The following is a 20,666-nucleotide window of genomic DNA, read 5'->3' on the forward strand; positions in this document are numbered from 1 at the left end:
CCGAACCTCCTGGGGGTATTAGGGTCCGTTTAGGGCCAAAACCCTAAACCTGCAAAAATACACAGCAGGCTGTAATTCACTGTTTCGGGCTCCGTTCCGCGTGCCGGTCGCATCCCTAGCAAGTCCTCGAGCTCCCGCACCTGTAGGGCTACTTGCCCTTTGAATCGGACGAGATTTCTGGCGTGAAACCTCTCCGAATTCACCTGTACCTGCGGGGGGATTAGCCGCTAGCTAATCCAGTACCTGTGCAAGAGGCTCTTGCCTCGGCAATCGCGCATGAACCCACACAACTGTACATTGGTCAAATGAAGAGCCCACTAGAGGGGCATAACATACTGCCAAAGGGGAGAGAGAGGGCAGTGCGTAGCGTGCAGGGCATCACTCTTGGTACCGCACTGTGCATAAGAGGGAAAGCAAGCACTCCATAGCTCTTAACCTGTGACAAAATCAGCAAATGAGCCCTTCTTCCCTTCAAATTCAGCGCCAACTCCTTCTTGCATTGGAAACTGCACCAGAATGTGCCACTTGGCACATTTACAAGCATTTTCCCGTTTCGGGGTTGCCGCCTAAAAATATCCCAACCGGTTGCCCAGTTGACTTCACAGCAGAGTAAGAAAATGTTCCCTTTGTCATTCCGGAGGTAATGACGCCAACACATTTTCAGGTTCCAAAATAGCAGTTCCCTAAATTTTAGGAGATGCTGCCATTGTATCTTTCTAGGTCATCCGACCCTCTTTGTACACTGCGGCCACATCCCAAAACTGAAATGTAGCCTCTGTAGCAAAGGATTCCACTTTGGCTAGTCAATGACCCCACTTGGCTAACCATAGTCCTTGTCCAACCTTAGTGCTCTCTTGCCCTCAGGCCTGGACTCCCTCTGGACAGTTCCACACTAGCTATGCAATGCAGGGCAGTTAGATTTCCCGAGGGGTTTCCAAAAAGTGAAAGTAAATAGATAATAAGAAAGAAATCAACAAAAAGGATAGATAGTAGTCACACGTTGGTGACAAATATGGCTCCTCTTATGTGCCACCTTCATCGGAGAGGCTTCGCACCACCCTCCTTGACAAAGAGAAGCTTGCCGTGGAGCAAGCAGCCCAAGCAACAAAGGATTTGTGGGAGACCAATGGTGTCTCTCCTTGTAGATGGATGGAGCGACACCCGCAAGCTATCCATCCACGGGGTGGTGGCCTACTCTCGGGGGGAGATGTACTTTGTGGAGTCACATGTTGCATCCGATAGTGGCAAGGCCGTCGAGATGCTTGCTGCGGAGTGGACAAGCACTATAGAGATTACCGGCCCGGACAATGTCCTTTGTATGGTTGCAGATGGAGAGGCGTCAAATAGGGCAACCGGGGCTATCATTGAGGGTATGTATCCTAACATCCATGTCACATTTTGCATGGCGCATTGCCTCAATAACCTCCTCAAGGACATAGGGAACTTGTCATGGATTTCACCCACCATTGGTGACGCCTCTTGAATTGTCTCCTTTGTGCTCAACCGTCAAAAAGTGCGCCATGAATTCTCAAAGAGGAGCCACTTGTCCTTGCTCAAATATTCAGAGACAAGATTTGCATTCAATTGGCTTATGCTAGGCCGCTTGTCTACATGTGGCGGAGCCTTAAGGGGCCTCTTTCTCAGTGATGAGTTCCAGGCCATGCCGGAGACTACATCAGCAATAGGATTGAAATGCCGAGAATGGGCCGACGACGCCGCTTGGTGAGAGGAGGTGAAGACTCTTGACGCCATGGTCAAGCCTATTCTACACCTACTTCGAGTGGTGGATGGCTTGTAGCCATGCATTGGCAAAAAGTCTACGAAGCCATGGATCGGATGATAGAGGCACTTGAGAAGCTTGTGCCTGAGCCTGTTCAGTATGCAGAGATTCATGGTTTGTGTGAGTCGAGGTGGAATGGATACTACTCTCCACTTCATGCGGCAGCTTATGTGCTTGACCCTGAGTTTCAAGGAAGGAGTCAAGAGACCGACAAGGAGGTGAGCAAAGGATGGCGGCTTGCATTGGAGCGCCTTGAGCCTAGCAGTGACATTAGGCGCAAGATTAGAGACGAGCTACTCAACTACAGGCAAAAGAAGGGCTCCTATGGATGTGTAGATGCACAGCTTGATCGCAACAAGATTGGCTCGGTTTTGTGGTGGGAGGACTATGGAGGAGATGGCCCACATTTGCAGCGCTTGGTTGTTCGTGTCCTTAGCCAAGCATGTACCACTAGTTGCTTGGAGCAACTATGGAGTGTGTACACCCACATTGCCTCTAAGAAGAGGAATCGCCTTGGGGTTCAGAGGGCCAATGATTTGGTGTTTGTGAGCGCTAACTTGCGCATGCTTGCCAAGAGCGTCACACACAAGGCAGATCCTTTCACTGAGTGGAAGATGGCACAAGAGAATCCATCTATGGCCGATACTCTTTTGGAGGAGCTAGAGGAGGACTTTGAGCCTCAATGCGAGCCTCCCGAGCCCTCATACGTCGCTCACGACCTCGACTACGACGACGATATGGAGATTCAATAGGCGAGCACTTCTTGAGTTTGATGATCATTGATCACTCGACTCTCGAGTCTAGACTCTTGAGTCTACGACTCTATCTACTACATAGCCCTTTCTACTTTTTGTTAACCTTGAGGCCTCAAGCTTGTCCTAAGTCCTTTAGGCTTTTTGACTCTTGAGCCCTTGTGGCATGCACTTCTCATTTTGTATCCATCGATCATCGATGTTTTATTAGCACATTTCCACCTATATGACTCGTGTTCTTTGGTCTATTTAGTGTAAATTTATGGTCAAAGTGATGCTTTATGTGTGTGGCATGTGTGTAGGTCAAAAAAATGCCAAAAAAACTCTCTTTTTTTTTTTACCGTTCCAACCCCCGTCCCCGTTTCCTCACTTTTGCCGTCCCGTCCCCGTTCCTGACCCCGACCCCGACCCCGACCCGCCGTCCCATGTAACTATGATTCAGAGTAACGATATTAGAGCATGTTGTGCATCTGAAGAACAGAGCCAATTCGGCAGAGTATGAACCTGAGAAGCACCATCATGTTCCACCAACTCCATAGCCACACAGTAAGCAGGCAACCAAAAAGCCTTCAAACCTCTCTTTTACCTACACACACGATATGCAAAGACGAGGCTAAGTGAGGGGCACAAAGCAACCCTCACCTCATTATATACTGATAAACAATCAGTGGATGCGTTGAGTAAAGCCAGCAAGGAGAATCTCATCCCGATCTGCTCCTCACCATGTCAAAATCTCAACGCATATGATTATAAGTGGCACCCGCCATGGTGAATCTCGTAGAGGTAAAGGTAGAAGAGGTGTGCAACCATTTAAGCAGAAGGCGCGCAGGCGTAGCAGAGAGAGCAACACGGTAGAGGGGCAAAGAGGGAGGCAAAACGGGGCGTGATGCTTTAACTAAGCACGTTCACCAGCCAGTAGGCCATAATTCACTAAGTGCCACAGAAATCGAGAGTGGGTAATTAGCCAGGTGCCCCTTTGGGCTAGAGTCATACGCAAATTTACCAAAAAAGGCCAAGCATCCCACCAAGGGTACCGTCCCACGCGGGGTCTCAAAAAACAGAGGAAAAAGCTCCAAGTATTAGAGTGGTTAGGTAATATAAGAAATGCAACCACGGGTCACCCCAGGGGGGGGTTTTTTTTATTAAAAAAATCACCACCTATTTTACCATGTGAACAAGAGGGTATAGAAGATAAGTTATGATTGTGCAACAAATGCTGCAGGAAGGCACAAGGTGCCTACTGTGTATCTATAGGATTGTTCCTAATCATAGTTGGAGAAGAGCAACCGCAGTTTTGTAGAGGTTTTGGTGGGGATGGTAAAAAGCAATGCATGTGAGTGTGTGTAGGTGTGGAAAAAAGGTGTAATTACATATAGTTAAAAGCAGTACCTTTGTGTGTGTGTTTGTACACACACAATGCTTTGCTTTGGATACACAACCTGAAACTTTGTTCCCAGCACTGTTCAATGCTTCTCCGAACGCTCAGCCAGCATTGTTGAAAAACAAGCAATACCTTGAGGTTCTCCAAATGTGCAACTCCATTCACTGCTCTTTAAATGTGCTCGATTTTCAGCTCGATTCCCTTGCAAACTTTGCAATGCCGACTGTTGCCCAAATTCTCTGAGCTCACTACTGCCTTCGACCTTGCCCAATTTGCTTGGCTCTTCCGCAGGTGTTTGATGCAGTGCTAGTGTAAGAGAAGCTTATCAGCGCTATCCAATGCTGCCAGCACTTGTGTGTGTGTGTGTGTGTGTGTGTGTGCGCGCGCACGCGCGCACCACACCCAAGGCAGCTCCGATTCAGCGCTGCCTAAGCTTCAAAATTGCCTCTATTTTCAGACCAGCTGCAGTCCCCTTTTTTGCAGTTGCCTTCGACTCTGCTTAAAGCTGTTTTGTTCCAAGCTTGAGCTTCGATTCTTCTGAAGCCCGATTGTGCTCTCCAATGCTCTGTGTCCAGCCTCTGTGTCAAGCCTTGCTACTTTGCTTCTCAATCTTCAAGCTTTTGTAGCGCGGATAGTGTGTCGTGCTCTTTACAGTGGGTGCTCCTCAGTGCAATGTGCGTGACAATCTCACTCAAAACTGACTGAAAACAAGGAACAAATAGACAACAAATGAGCTCGCAGAGACACAACAGCAAACCACAACATATGACTCGACTATCTCAAAGAACTGATACAGACTCTGGCGTGGCAGCACACTCGGCTCCAGCCCAGGACTCACAGGTACAATGGGGTGTCGAGGCTCAGATGGCAAGGATGGTGAAGCAGTGTTGTGTGTATAGACTCAATATTCTAGACGACGACACTGGACCATATATCTAGAAGATGATCCCCCAATGGCTCATAAATGTCAGCCACCTAAGCCAATCTCCAAACTGAGTGGTGGTGGTGACCTGGCTATGATGTCCACTAGAACCACCGTCGTATCCCTGCCATGTGTCACTGCCCAGCCCAAAGAGTCCGTCCAGTGTGGACAAGACCAAACCAGACCAACTCTACTAACTGTGTGTCTCCTGTGAAAGTGACATTGTAGCCTGCTATACAGGTTGCCGCCACAAGACCGCTCACCGTCTCGGTGAGAGGAAATATTGGCAAACTAGAAAATACTGAAAACTGTGAAATAAAATCACTAGGTACCGCATAGTACATCTTTCTTGAAGCAGGTGCTTGGCCCAACCATGCAAGAAATGATTGCATCCGGCAAGAGAATTCAAGACTTGGAGGAGGAGGTTTCTCCGCTCGAACACAGGATGGCGATTCTTATGCAGAGATGATGACAGTTCAGGAAAATTTTAGGAAGTTCCTAGTAGAGTGTGAAGAGCTGCAGCAAACTCTTGGCACTTCTCGAGCTGAAAACCAATGAAGTGTAGTTGCTCTGAAGGAGGCATATGAGAGGCTCCTGAAGGAGTTCCAGAGGCAAGTGGTAGTTGTTGAGGAAGAGAATGAAGGGTTCACGAAGCAGATTGAAATGCAGACTTTGAAAGTTAAGAGATTGAACAGCAAGCAATGAAGGTAGCTCCTTGTCAAGAATTATTGGGTTGCAGAGGGAGCTTGAGGCTACTAAAGGCAACAATGCGGATCAGCGGGGTGGGGGGAGATGAGGCTGAGGCTGAGGCTGGTGGGGGTGGGGAGGGCTAGATAGGGGCGAGGGGGAAGGGGCGACTAGATAGGGGCGAGTGGTGGAAGGGGGTGGGTAGGGGCGAGGGGATGGGAGGGGGTGGCTAGGGGCGAGGGGGGAAGTGTGTAGGGGCGAGGGAAAGGGAGGGGGTGGGTAGGGGCAAGGTGTAGGTAGGTAGGGGCGAGGGAGGAAAGGGTAGGGGCGAGGGCTAGGTAGGGGGTGGGTAGGGGCGAGGGGAAGGGAGGGGGTGGGTAGGGGCGAGGCCTAGGTAGGTAGGGGCGAGGGGGGAAAGGGTAGGGGCGAGGGCTAGGTAGGGGTGGGTAGGGGCGAGAGATGGGCAGGGGGGTGAGGGGCGAGAGCATGGCTGTATAGGGGCGAGAGCTGGGCAGGGGGAGGGGAGCGAGAGTTCGGTTGGATAGGGGCGAGGGGGAGAGAGGGCGAGAGAGCAAGTCGCGACTTCTCAATGCAGCACAGTGGATGCAACTCGCCCATCAAGGGGACTCTGCTTCATAGCAACTCACGCCCTGCAGAACCAGCTCAACCCTCTGCTTCCCCTTGTGTGTGGCCGTGGCATCAAGGATGGGTGCCTTCGGCATGTCGGTATGAGAGCCATTTGGGATATGCTTTAATACACTTTGGTCAATGTCATGCTCTTCTCCACCACACTTGTCTTTGTCATTACTATCGACTTCATGACACGGCCATACCCTGTGGATATGGTGTACTTCTCCTGCTATAAGGCGTCCAAAACGGACATGTGCACTAATGAGGATTTCATAAGATCCTCTGCTGCCATGGGTGCCTTCAATGATAAGAGCTTTCAGCAATCTGGGCTTGGTGAAGAGACATACTTGCCGCCTACTGTGATTAGGGAGCCCCCTCATCCATGTATGGCATAGGCACGTCTTGAAGCAGAGCGTATGTTCGGTGCTCTTGATGATCTCTTTGCCACAACTGATGTGAACCCTAAGGCTGTGGGCATTCTGATTGTGTGTAGGGTCGAGGGGATAGGGGTAGATAGGGGCAAGTAAGGATCAGACAGCTACCATGAGCAAGACAGCTATCATGATATTGGAATTCATCTTGCAAGACGGGCTCTGGGAAGGGAGTTTGCTAGACACATAGGAGAGCTTTGTTCTAGTCGGAGAAGCAGACACCAAAGGGATTGATGTTTGAGGGGGGTGAACTCCTGTAGAGGAGATTTCTTCCCGCTTCTATGCTTCTTCATAGGCTCAGGTGGCTCATTAGGTTTAGTTACTGTTGAAACATTTGAAGAGGGTGTACCTTCAGGCAAAGAGTGAATAGAGACTCCATAACAAGGCATAGATTTGGTAGAATCCAACCACTCCAACAGATCCTCATCTGACCCGTCCGGTGGAGTAGGTTGTTCCAATTCGAGGGTGGTTGCTAGGGACAAAGAACTATGTTGCACGACGGGATACATGCCTCCTTCTAGGCGAATTGGTTGCATCTGGGAGCCAGGAGTATGTATCCACATGGCATCGTTTCCCCAATCATGAAGTGCTTTAGTGTGTCGCAGCCATGGTCTGCCGATGAGCAAGGGAAATCCGCCCTCTACCTATGGAAGACGAACCACAACAAAATCCAAGTTAAAAGTAAAGTCTTGTACCTGCAGAGGCACATTGTCCACTATGCCTGTCACCAGCGTGTGACTACTATCTATCCTTTTTGTTGATTTCTTTCTTATTATTTATTTACCTTCACTTTTTGGAAACACCCCTCGGGAAATCTAACTGCCCTGCATTGCATAGCTAGGGTGGAACTGTCCAGAGGGAGTCCAAGCCTGAGGGCAAGAGAGCACTAAGATTGGACAAAGACTATGGTTAACCAAAGTGGGGTCATTGACTAGCCAAAGTGGAATCCTTTGCTACAGAGGCTACATTTCAGTTTTGGGTGTGGCTGCAGTGTACAAAGGGGGTCGGATGACCTAGAGAGATACAATGGCAGCATCTCCTAAAATTTAGAAAATTGCTATTTTGGGACCTGAAAATGTGTTTGCGTCATTACCTCCGGAATGACAAGAGGAACATTTTATTACTCTGCTGTCAAGTCAACTGACGCACCAGTTGAGATGTTTTTAGCCCAGTTGGCCAAAATCAGAAACTGGGCGAGGTGTCACTCTGTGAGCCTTCTGCCACTTCCAGCCAGAGGAGGGGACGCCTAAAATGAGAGAGGAGCTGATTTTCAGAATTTGTCACAGGTTAAGAGCTATGGAGTGCTTGCTTTCCCTCTTATGCACAGTGCGGTGCCAGGAGTGATGCCCTGCACGCTACGCACTGCCCTCTCTCTCCCCTTTGGCAGTATGTTATGCCCCACTAGTGGGATCTTCATTTGACCAATGTACAGTTGTGTGGGTTCATGCACGATTGCCGAGGCAAGAGCCTCTTGCACAGGTACTGGATTAGCTAACGGCTAATCCCCCCCCAGGTACAGGTGAATTCGGAGAGGTTTCACGCCAGAAATCTCGTCCGATTCAAAGGGCAAGTAGCCCTACAGGTGCGGGAGCTCGAGGACTTGCTAAGGATGTGACCGGCACGCGAAACGGAGCCCGAAACAGTGAATTACAGCCTGCTGTGTATTTTTGCAGGTTTAGGGTTTTGGCCCTAAACGGACCCTAACACCCCCAGGAGGTTTGGGGACGCAAGGGGACCGCTGTAGAGGCGATCTGGCGCATTTTCAGGGCTGAAAACAGAGAATTCAGCGTGCTGCAGATTCTCGCCAGGTTTTGCAAAGTGCCCGTATGCGTCGGGAAAGTCATTTAATGCGTGGGAATACTGACCATGAAGGGTTCTAGTACAGTTATGCTGCCGAAATCAGGCCACAACAATCAAAATTCAGCCAAGGTTGTACAGGGCAGCTTGGAAAGAACCACAGCGTTTATTCCCTCTTCTAAACAATAAAGAAATACCGAAAGGGGCACCTAAGTTAGGGGCCAATCTGGTGTCGGTCTTCTCATACAGGTGCATTCTAACATCTGTATCCCATTCCCCTCTCTTGTGTCACTATAGCGTAAGTATAATAGACGACTAATAATGGGTGAAAGCTAAATCAAGGTTTGAAGTAAAGTCTACCGCCCTTTTTGGATTGTACAGGCCAGTTACATGGTTCCATCGACGGGATTAAATCACTTTTTCCCATAGAAGTGAGCCTTGGTCAAATTGGGCTTGAAGACACAGGGGATCATAGACCAGACACAGGAAATAGCAATTATGGCTGACAGACAAGATGATGTGACTGAAGAGGTTTCCTCTTCACAGGGTCAACAGACACATGAAGTGGGTGAGTCTTCAAGACCACCACAGACGGATGATGATATATTCAGGACCCAGTTGGCTACTGCTGTGGCTATGTTCACACAAGTAATGCAGAACCCGAGGTTTTTAGCCTTTCTGCAACCTCCTCTTCCGTTTCAGCAAGTTGGGTCACTGGATCATATTCAAAAGCCTGTTAAGGCTCGAGCACAGGTGATTCATACTGCACAGTCAATGGAAACACATGTACACTTGACGGAGAACATGCAGTCTCCACAACCTGTGCCTAAGGTGCAAGAACACTTGGCTGAGATGCCAGTCTTTCAAGCTGTACCAGTTCAGCCCGCCACTTTTCAGCAGCCTATAGCTGGTTCTAATGGGCAGGGAAGCAACCTACAGGCTATGCAACAGGTCTTCCCACCACCTTCAGTACACCCTGGCTATTTTGGAGGTGGATCGGTATTCCAAAGCATGGCTGGTCATGCGCCTGGAAATCAGTTTTACACGCCAGGAACAGTGTTTGGGGGTGCTCAAACGATGATGCCTAACCCCATATACAATGTCATGGGTATGCAACCAGGGTTTCAGAGCACTCAGGGCCAATTTGGGATGCCACAGGCAAATTTTGGTATGGCTGGAATTACAAATCAGCAGCCAAATATGGCATTTCCAGGTCAAGTTAATAGCGGCCAGGGAACACAGATAAACCCTAATAGTGTTCCCATGTTTCAGTCACTTCCATATGACAATTTAACACACTGGAGAGACCAACTCCGTACAAAGAAGGTGGCAAAGGTGTGTCTTTCACGACCTTTACAAGGTTTGATGACAGGAAGAAGGCTCTCTCATTCCTCCAGCAGTTTGACAAGGCCTATGCAGAGGGAAACTTTACAGAGGCTTCAAAGGTCCGCAAGGCAGCCACTTTCTTGACAGGGAATGCGGGACAATGGTGGACAACTTTATTGCTTCAAGGGCAAGCTCCGTCCACATGGATTTACTTCAAGCAGATTTTTGCAACAGCAGCATGGTTATCTGATGACTTCGAAGCAGATGTCATGACAGAATGGCACCAACTTAATGCTGCCACTTCCAGAAATCTGGATGATTACAATCGAAAGTTTTGGAAAGCTCTACTTCCAGGAACTTCCTATAGGTTTGTGCCATTGACAGAACACATTGAAAAATACTGTTGTGGCCTACCTAAAGGATTGAGAAAGTACTGTACGAAGACAAAAGTCACTACTTTGACGCAGCTCATCGAGGTAGCAAACACTGGCAATGGTTTGCTCAAGGGAGAAGATTGTGAATTTAACACTGGCGTCAAGGCAGGATCAGGCAAGAAAAATTCAGCCAAGAAGCACGTTTCCAATGAGGCCCCCAAAGGGACTCAGGAGTCAGCCAACGCAGGGAAAGATAAAGCTACGGTTGAATCAGAAAAGGGACCAGCAAAGAAATGGAAAAGACGTTTTCCTCGCAAGTCAGAAGAGCAACAGAAGGTCCTCAGGACAGAGAACAAATGCTTTATATGTGAGCAGCATGGCCACATTGCTTACAATTGTCCTACAAAGAAAAGGCCAGTTGATTCTGATGACAAAGAAGACAAGAAAGGAAAGAAGCCCATGGCTGGTCTAGTCCCAGATATGGTGGGCGACAAGCCAAATTCAGATGCAAGTGAGCTTTGCAGAGCATGGGGAAAGGTCAGGGATCAAACAGTGCTTATTTGCTTTGATCCAGGTACCAAAGCCAACTTCATTTCCCCAGAATTGGCTTCAAAGTTGGGAATCAGACCTGAAGAGATGGGGTATACAGCAGAGGCAGGTTTGGCATGTCCTGGCCATACAGAGGCTGTGACACCCATCATTGGAAAGTTGCGTCTACACATCCAGTCCTATGTAGATGCTGAAGAATTTTCCATCATGCCACTGGACGGATGTGATGTGTTGTTAGGTATTCCTTGGTTGTTTCGTGTACAGGGAATCATGGATGCCTACAACAAAAAGATCATTGTACAGAGGAGGGGAAAGACTCACATTCTGGATGTAAAGCTTAAAGGGGAGTCTATTCCGACTGTATCAGCTTCTGCTATTACTTCTGTAATGAAAAAGCATCTTTCTGCGTACTTGGTTTTTGCACATGAAGTGTCAGATTGTGATGAATCAAATTTATCTGTGCTAGATAAAGAAAGGTCAATGTTTTTACAACAGTATAGTGAATGTTTTTCCGATTCATTACCGTCTCAATTACCGCCAGAGAGACCCGAGGACCATGCGATAGATTTGGTGCCAGGCAGTAGCCCACCAAATAAGCCTCCGTACAGGGTTAGTGCGGCTCAGCAGAAAGAGATAATGGGCCAAGTACAGGAGTTGTTAGAAAAGGGGCTGATTCAGCCCAGTTCATCTCCATTCTGTTCTCCAGTGTTGTTGGTGCAGAAAAAGGATGGCTCATGGCGTATGTGCATCAACTACCGTGCACTGAACAAGAATACCATCAAGAATAGGTTCCCTATACCTAGAATTGATGATATTATGGACAAATTAGAAGGAGCAGCTATGTTCAGCAGGATAGATCTAAAGAGTGGGTACCATCATATCCGCATTAGATCAGAGGATGTGCACAAGACTGCTTTTAGAACGACGTTTGGCCTTTACGAATTTTTAGTGATGCCCTTTGGTCTCACAAATGCTCCTGCTACGTTCAATAGGATGATGGACAGAATTTTCCGTCCACACCAGCAGTTTGTTGGTACATTCTTTGATGACATGATAGTCTACTCAAAGAATGAAGAGGAGCATAGCCATCACTTGGCCATTGTGTTCAAAGAGTTACGCAGTCATAGGTTGCTCATCAATGCAAAGAAAAGTGAATTTTTTATGGAAGAGATCTGTTTTCTGGGACACATTGTCTCAAAGGATGGTGTCAGAATGGATCCTGCAAAAGTTGAAGCGATCAAGTCATGGTCAAATTTGAAGACAGTGCATGATGTCCGAAGCTTTTTGGGACTATGCTCCTATTACAGAAGGTTTATCCGAAATTTCACTGAGATTGCTTCACCTTTACATGCTCCTCAAAAGAAGGCAGTCACCTTTAGATGGACATAGAAAGAGATTTCAGCTTTTAATCTCTTAAAGGAAAAGATGACTTCAAATCCAGTCATTGTGTTGCCAGATCTTAGCAAGTCATTTGTGGTCCAGTGTGATGCCTATGGTAGTAGCATTGGTGCAGTGCTAATGCAAGATGGCAGGGTAGTAGCCTATGAGAGCAGAATTTTGCAAGGGCCAGAGATGACCATGCAGGTCTATGAGAAAGAGTTACTGGCTGTGATTCGTGCGCTCTTAAGTTGGAAACACTACCTTCTAGGTGCAGACTTTGTTGTCCAAACGGACCATCAGACCTTGCGATACTTCTTGACACAGACAAAGTTATCTGAGAAGCATATGCGATGGGCAAATATCTTGTCCATGTTCCATTTTCAGATCGTGCATGTGGAAGGCAAGAAGAATGTTGTGGCTGATGCCTTGTCAAGGAAGCCACAAATTTCAGCTGTGTCGATTCCTTATCATCATGAACTTGATGATATGAGAGAACAATATGCAAATGATGAAGATTTTGCAAGGGTCTTCGAGCAGCTAATGGATGGACAGCGTCATGAACACTATCTTCTCAAAGATAGGTTCATGATGATGCATGGCAGATTGTGTGTCACAAAGCCATTGCGACGCAAAGTTATAGAAGAGAGTCATGTCCCACCGTATGCAGGGCATCGTGGTATCGATGCTACAGTTAAAGAGGTTGAGACATTCTTCTATTGGCCTACATTGAGAAGAGATGTGGATGCCTTTGTGCGAGAATGCCTAATTTTCCAGAAGGTCAAGTTTGACAGGCAAAAGGCACCAAGGTTATTGCAACCACAACCTATTCCAAACAAACCATGGGAAAGTATTGCTATGGATTTTATCTTTGATCTTCCGAGAACGCAGACAGGAAACGATGGTATTTGGACTATTATTTGCAGATTCAACAAGCAGGCTCATTTTATTCCTGTCAGGAAGAAGATAAAGCCAGATCAAATGGCACGCTTGTTTATGAGCAATATTTTCAAGTATCATGGCATGCCACAGTCGATTGTTAGCGACCGTGATCCACGCATGACAAGTTTGTTCTGGAGAGGCTTGTTTGAGAATATGGGCACAACGCTCAAATTCTCTTCGTCATTTCATCCTCAAACAGATGGGCAGTCAGAAGAGGCAAATTCTACTGTCCTAGATCTACTGAAGTGTTATATGTCAGAGCATAAAGGAAAGTGGGAGCAATATTTGCCATTGGTGGAGTATGCATACAATAATACAGTGCATTCATCAACTGGCAAGGCACCTTTTGAGATAGTTGAAGGTGGCAAGAAAGTTCCTCCCATACTGCATACAAAGGACAAGATATTTGAAGCAGATAAGTATGTTCACGACATGGATGAAATGTACCAGAAGGTCAAAGTGGCCTTAGAAAAGACTCAAGCAAAGCAAAAGAAAGCAGCTGATCGTCACCGTCGTGAAGTGGTATATTCACTTGGTGATTGGGTGCTTTTACGCTTTGAAAAGGCAAGGTTAAAGAAGATGAAGGGCAAGGAAAGATTGTTTCCAAAGCTTAGCATGCGTTACTATGGGCCTTTTCAAGTATGCGACATAATCAGTGATGTTGCATATAGGCTGAAATTGCCTGACAGTTGGAAGATTCACAATGCGTTTCATGTGAGTCTTCTCAGACCTTATGTGGGTGATGTGCCAGAAGATATGCCAGCTGAAGATCGGCCGGAAGTCGAGGAACTTGACAAGATCTTGGTCCCTGAACAGATTTTGGCACACAAAGAAAGGAAAGTGAAAGGCAAGGTTGCTAGGCGTTACTTAGTAAAGTTCAGAAACTATCCACCAATGGATGCTAAGTGGATGGAAGAAGGTGAACTTACAGAGTCACCAACTGTGTTATCACTTTACCTTGAAGCCTTCGGTTTGCAACCTACCTTGACCCCTTGAGTTTCAGAGCTACATGGATTGTCAGTGTGACAATGGCTTTTGAAACAAATGATGTACATGGTATTTAAAGTGAGCTCAAATGAAATACCTGTTACATGAATGTTAGAGCTGTACAGATTGTCAGTTTGGCAATTGCTCTTATGGAATGTCCAAAAGTTTGGTTCAGAGTAGAATCCGTACGTACGTACGGTACCTTTCCGTACGGTACAACCGTACGGTACGGTACAGTACGGCATAAAAAAAAATTGGCTGTTTTTTGCTCGGACAAATTCCGCTAGGGAGCGCTTCCAGTTAGGCTTATTAGAGTGAAGGGGGGAAGCCTTAGGCTTTTTTAATCGACCACTGTAACTAAAGAGTCTCTGTTCTGTTACAAAGAAGTCTGCAGAGCAGTGCACAGAGTCCTGCAGAGCCAAGCTACGCGCGTGAAAAGGTACCGCTTCTGCCACCATGCACTCCGTACTCTTCTCTCGCACTCCGTACTTCTCATGTGCGTGCACTCTTTTGCATTTGCAATGTGCAGGATTCATTATGCCGCGTAAAACCAACCCCAACTGGTCGCTCCACACCAATGTTTTGAGGATCATCACGACCACTTCTCAGCAAGGTTCTGGTACACGCTTATGGCAATGCAAGTATTGTGGGGACCAATACACCAGCACTATTACGCGAGTCAAAAAGCACTTGACAGGCATCGGGTGCACTGATCAGATTGGTGCATGTGAGAAAATACCACCACCTTTGAGGGAGCAGCTTATTCAAGAGTATTTTCATGTTGGTGCTCCTGCTTTGAGAGGTGCTCCCAGCACACAGGATGCTTTACATGATGCTTTTGTTGGAGAGCTGGAGTCTTTAGGTGCGGAGAGAGAGGTTGGAGGAGGTTCGGCCTCCATGCAACCCCCTACTTCCAGGAAGAGAGCACGTGTTGGTGGTGAACGTGAGGATTCCTTGCCACGTGAAAAAGGTACATCTGAAACATTAACGCAGACCACTTTGCCTAGTCGCATCTCTTCTCAGGCTTGGGTGAAAGAGCATCAGAGGGTGGCAGAGATGGAGATATGTCGCACTCTTATTGAGTGCAACATATCTTTCAATGTTTTGCGCGCAGATCAGTGGAAAAGAATGGTAAAAGCCATTGCACAGGTGGGGCCTACTGAGACATGGACAGGTCTTGATTACACAAAGATGCGCACCACTATGTTAGATGAACAAAAGGCCTTAATTGACAAGGCGCATAAGCCTGTGAAAGCTGGATGGAAGGAGTTTGGATGCACCATTATCTCAGATGGTTGGGCAGACATACGCAGACGACACATAATCAATATTCTTGTGTCTTCTGCTTTGGGCACCTATTTCTTGCGTACTGTGGATGCAGGAAAACTAGGGGAAAAGATCACGGCTGAGTTTATTTTTGGTCACATCAAAACAGCCATAGAGGAGGTTGGCAAGGAGAATGTTGTGCAGGTGGTGACAGATAATGCAGCTAATTGCAAGGCAATGGGATTTATGGTGGAGCAACATTTTCCTGGCATAGTGTGGACTCCATGTGCTGCACATTGTTTGGATTTGCTCATGGAGGATATTGGCAAACTTTCATGGGTGCAGCCCATAGTTGCAGATGTAGTCAAGGTCACCACATTCTTTCGCAAGAAACATCAGGCTCTTGCTATCTTCCGCAGCCATAGCACTTTGGATATGGTTCGACCTTCAAAAACCAGGTTTGCCTACATTTACTTGGTTTTACAGAGGCTCTACAAACTTAGAGATCCACTACTACAGACAGTGGTGGATCCAAAATGGCGAGGCATGTCAAGATCGCAGGATGAATCTACAAAATACTTGCAGAGGCGGATCCTTGATGAGAGCTTTTGGCAAGAAGTGCACGCTCTTTCAGTGGCACTCAAGCCAGTCTACGTCCTCCTTCGATTGACGGATATGGAGGGATCGACCTTGGGACTAGTCTATCATCTGTTTATGCAGATGAAAGACCACGTTTCCAAATGGATCTATTGACTATTGATCGGTAAGGGTTCCTCATGTTCTAATGGTTGTAACTTGTCTATTTTAACCATCAAGTCTAAGTTATAACAGTTAACTTGTATTGACAAGTTGTTTTGATATTTAAGCCGATCAGATTTATTGGGATGTGTTGAGAGACGCTGGACTTTCATGAGCCGTCCCATACATGCGATGGCTGCCATGCTTCATCCTCTCTACAGGTTGCCAGAGCTATGGAGTGATACCTTGCTTAGCACAAAACAATCAGAGTATGTTGGGCTCATGTTTTCAGAGGATGATCAGCTTGGGATAGACAAGGAATTCACCAACTACATGAATGGCATTGGCGCTTCTTTCACGAGAGCAGTTTCTTTGAGGAAGGAAGCCACAAAGTATCCTTTGACGTGGTGGCACTCGTATGGGAGAGTTGGTCTTCCCAACCTCTCACGCATTGCTCTTCGTATCCTTTCCCAGGTTCGGAAATTGCCATCCATGATTACATTGTATATATCATTTTAAACTTCTAACTTCATCTTTATATTACTTGACACTTGTCACTCTCTTGCTGATGATTGCACTCTTGCTTGATCACTGAGAAGGATTGCTCGGCTGGAGCATGTGAGCGCAATTGGAGTGCTTACTCTCTCATACACACGAAGATTCGAAATCGCCTTAGCACTTCTCAGTTGGAGAAGTTGGTGTATTGCAGAGCCAACATAAGGCTCGTGCGGAGTTACCATTCTTTGGGGCAACCCAAACAGGTAATTACCTTCATGTTGGCCACTGTAAACTCAACCTGCAAGCATATGCCATAAATAAGTCAGTTTAACTTTATTTTACTCTTCAACAGGTTGATGCGACAGAGCTGAAAATGGTAGATGATCCTAGACCAAAGGAGGTGGACCGACAGATTAGAGACGAGCAGGAGCAGATTCTCAGAGAGCTGCATAGAGAGCTCGAGAGCGTGGATCGTCGTGTGACTAGATCACGTGCACGAGCTCTTAGCCTTCCTCTACGCACGGTGGGAGGAGATCCAGACACTGTGAGACGAGAGAGTATTCGCAGGGGGAAGCTTCCTATTCGCTCCATTCGCAGGCGAGCGAATGAAGCTGTCCGGCTCATCCATGCAGAGATTGCTGATATGCTTGAGGAGGCTTGTGGTGCAGAGGTGCTTGTACCAGAGTTGACATATGCTGAGCCTGACCCTGAGTTTGATGAGGAGGGCAATGTCCTTGATGATGGGGGCTTGCTCTCTACTAACGATTCATCTTCCGCATCTGACACAGACTTTTGAGGCCGCACGTCTTAGTGCACACTGGTGACTTCATGCTTTGGAGGACAGGCTGCAGCAGACTTTTATTGTTATTATGGCATTGTAGTACTTCACAGTACTTTGTTTTGGATCTTGATTCAGTTTGTATGGTATATCCCACTTCTGGCTAATGCCATGGACATGATGTTTGAATTTTGTAGTTGTTATTTGGTCTTATGATTTATGGTCATTGGTTTTCTCATTGAGTATTGAATCTTGAGTCATTAAGTTTTTTGATCAATATGTTCATTTTAAGCATTGCATTGTTAATGAGGCTGAATTTTGAAAGGTCTGTGAACTTAAATTTAGTGTAATTGTCTTTTTTTACAAATGGTACGTACCTATCACGTACCTAAAGGTTGGTTCAATACGGAAGTACGTTCCGTACGTACCTAAACCGTACCGTACACTACGTACCTTTCCACCTTGGTTTGGTTAGTGCTATAGAAGTGAGTATTTCTTGTCAGTTTGTCAAGGATACAGTAGTTGCTTCTATTAAAGAGTACATGTGTAACTGCATTCTTAAACTGTCAGTTTGGGTATGCTCGAAAATGTTACGGGATCCAACATGTACGATAAGACAGTGGCAAAATGTACAGCTACCATTTTGTCATTGGAAAGTTAGTGACTCAAAGCAATGGCACACTGCACAGCTATCACTATGTCATTGGAACAGGGTTCACACACAGGCAATACATGTGTCAACGAGGTGTTGAATACACCAGGGTTGACAATGAGCATGTATGTGTCGACAGGTGTTGAATACATCACTGTTGACTGTAAGCATGTACGACATAGATGCAAACGAGGACGTTTGAGATTTCAAGAGGGGGGTATGTCACCAGCGTGTGACTACTATCTATCCTTTTTGTTGATTTCTTTCTTATTATTTATTTACCTTCACTTTTTGGAAACACCCCTCGGGAAATCTAACTGTCCTGCATTGCATAGCTAGTGTGGAACTGTCCAGAGGGAGTCCAAACCTGAGGGCAAGAGAGCACTAAGATTGGACAAAGACTATGGTTAGCCAAAGTGGGGTCATTGACTAGCCAAAGTGGAATCCTTTGCTACAGAGGCTACATTTCAGTTTTGGGTGTGGCTGCAGTGTACAAAGGGGGTCGGATGACCTAGAAAGATACAATGGCAGCATCTCCTAAAATTTAGGGAATTGCTATTTTGGGACCTGAAAATGTGTTTGCGTCATTACCTCCGGAATGACAAGAGGAACATTTTATTACTCTGCTCTCAAGTCAACTGACGCACCAGTTGAGATATTTTTAGCCCAGTTGGCCAAAATCAAAAAGTGGGCGAGGTGTCACTCTGTGAGCCTTCTGCCACTTCTGGCCAGAGGAGGGGGCGCCGAAAATGAGAGAGGAGGCTGATTTTCAGAATTTATCACAGGTTAAGAGCTATGGAGTGCTTGCTTTCCCTCTTATGCACAGTGCGGTGCCAGGAGTGATGCCATGCATGCTACGCAATGCCCTCTCTCTCCCCTTTGGCAGTATATTATGCCCCACTAGTGGGCTCTTCATTTGACCAATGTACAGTTGTGTCGGTTCATGCGCGATTGCCGAGGCAAGAGCCTCTTGCACAGGTACTGGATTAGCTAGTGGCTAACCCCCCCGCAGGTACAGGTGAATTCGAAGAGGTTTCACGCCAAAAATCTAATCCGATTCAAAGGGCAAGTAGCCCTACAGGTGCGGGAGCTCAAGGACTTGCTAAGGATGTGACCGGCACACGAAACGGAGCCCGAAACAATAAATTACAGCCTACTGTGTATTTTTGCAGGTTTAGGGTTTTGGCCCTAAACGGACCCTAATACCCCCAGGAGGTTTGGGGACGCAAGGTGTACAGGCGATCTGGCGCATTTTCAGGGCTGAAAACAGAGAATTCAGCGTGCTGCAGATTCTCGCCAGGTTTTGCAAAGTGCCCGTATGCGTCGGGAAAGTCATTTCATGCGTGGGAATACTGACCGTGAAGGGTTCTAGTACAGTTATGCTGCCGAAATCAGGCCAGAACAGTCAAAATTCAGCCAAGGTTGTGCGGGGCAGCTTGGAAATAACCATAGCGTTTATTCCCTCTTTTAAACAATAAAGAAATACCGAAAGGGGCGCCTAAGTTAGGGGCCAATCTGGTGTCGGTCTTCTCATACAGGTTCATTCTAGCATCTGTATCCCATTCTCCTCTCTTGTGTCACTATAGCGCAGGTATAATAGACGACTAATAATGGGTGAAAGCTAAATCAAGGTTTGAAGTAAAGTCTACCGCCCTTTTGGGATTGAACAGGCCGGTTTCAATGCCCATTGGATAGAGTCTCTGTTGGTCGGCCAATGTAATTGTGAAGGGAGCAGGGCGAGTAGGCTGTAGACCTAGAGCTAACATAGTGAACTTGGGCATCAGGTTGATGCCAGATCCACCATACACTATCACTCTCGAGAATTGCCGACCCAAAACGGACATTGTCAGGCGAGGGCTTCTATAATCAATGAGTGGAGCAACGGGGTTGGATATCCTATAGGACTCTGACGGTCGCACTGGGAGGTGCCCGCCACTAAGACCTACTCCAGGATAAACTGACTGAATAACTGCAAGGGTGTCACTTCTGAAACTCGCATCTAGCAGCAACATGTCATTAAGGGACACTTGTTGGAAAGTGTTCTTCAAGACTGTCTCTGCTGTAAGCTTTTCTTGTTCTACCAGTGGTTTCTCTGGTACCTTGATCTTCTGTAGATCTGAAACTGCTTCTAAGAAAGCTTCATCAATATCGGAGAGCAAAGATTTGGATTCCTTCATGGCGCTGGGGGATGGCTTGTTAACAGCTGAAGGTAGGGTATCCACTGGTGTGAGAATGTGTGGGGGAGTTGAACTTGCTGGAATGCTAAGACCGAGAGCGGCTCTCTGGGCCCGGGTGAGGACGCCCGATGGCTCGTCTACCAACTGCGGCGGCTTATTTTGAGGGGTAACCACGTGAGTAGAAGGGGGCGGCTGAGAAACGGTGCTAACTGCTATCAAATTGAGCTTGGGAAAGGCAAACTCATTCTGGCTTTGACTTGGGTTCGAAGCCGTGGATGCACGAATTTTAGGGCAATCCTTACTGTAGTCATCCTTCGTTTCGGGGCAATGACGGCAGGGAGGGGATCCTTCGGGTAGAGGGCATTTGCTTTGGTAATGACCATATTCCCCGCATCTGTAGCACAAAATTGGGCCGATTCAATGGGCGAGTCGAAGGGCAAGGTGGTCCTTGCTCCTGGTGCATGGAGTTGAAGATGGAGCCATAGAAGTTTTGAGGTGATGAGGGAGCATGGGTATGATAAAAGCTCTGAGACGGAAAAGTACTTTGCATACCTTGCATAGGAGGTGTTGTCAACAGAGGTGGCAACGGGTTTTGATGGCCATAGGGTGAGACCATGTTGGA

General features: G+C 47.0%; 2 protein-coding genes across 3 annotated transcripts in view; one reads left to right on the forward strand and one right to left on the reverse strand.

Moving 5' to 3' along the window:
• LOC147421610 (intermediate cleaving peptidase 55, mitochondrial-like) overlaps positions 1–20,666 on the reverse strand; it is a 199,971-nt gene that overhangs the window by 55,273 nt on the left and 124,032 nt on the right. The window lies entirely within an intron of this gene.
• LOC147421611 (uncharacterized) lies at positions 16,105–17,233 on the forward strand. The gene is made up of 3 exons (XM_086503541.1): positions 16,105–16,413; positions 16,539–16,700; positions 16,790–17,233. The coding sequence occupies exons 1-3, from the start codon at positions 16,111–16,113 to the stop codon at positions 17,231–17,233; spliced, it is 909 nt and encodes a 302-aa protein (XP_086359667.1). The 5' UTR covers positions 16,105–16,110.

Source organism: Adiantum capillus-veneris, chromosome 27 (assembly GCF_014529385.1).
Source record: "Adiantum capillus-veneris isolate H3 chromosome 27, ASM1452938v2, whole genome shotgun sequence".
In the NCBI taxonomy this organism is placed as follows: Eukaryota; Viridiplantae; Streptophyta; class Polypodiopsida; order Polypodiales; family Pteridaceae; genus Adiantum; species Adiantum capillus-veneris.

Excerpts from the sequence above, each read along its gene's own strand:
- LOC147421611 (XM_086503541.1), top strand. The coding sequence starts at position 16,111 with ATGAGCCGTCCCATACATGCGATGGCTGCCATGCTTCATCCTCTCTAC. Across the intron at positions 16,414-16,538 it reads CTCTTCGTATCCTTTCCCAG|GATTGCTCGGCTGGAGCATG; the intron begins GTTCGGAAATTG and ends ATCACTGAGAAG. Across the intron at positions 16,701-16,789 it reads CTTTGGGGCAACCCAAACAG|GTTGATGCGACAGAGCTGAA; the intron begins GTAATTACCTTC and ends ACTCTTCAACAG.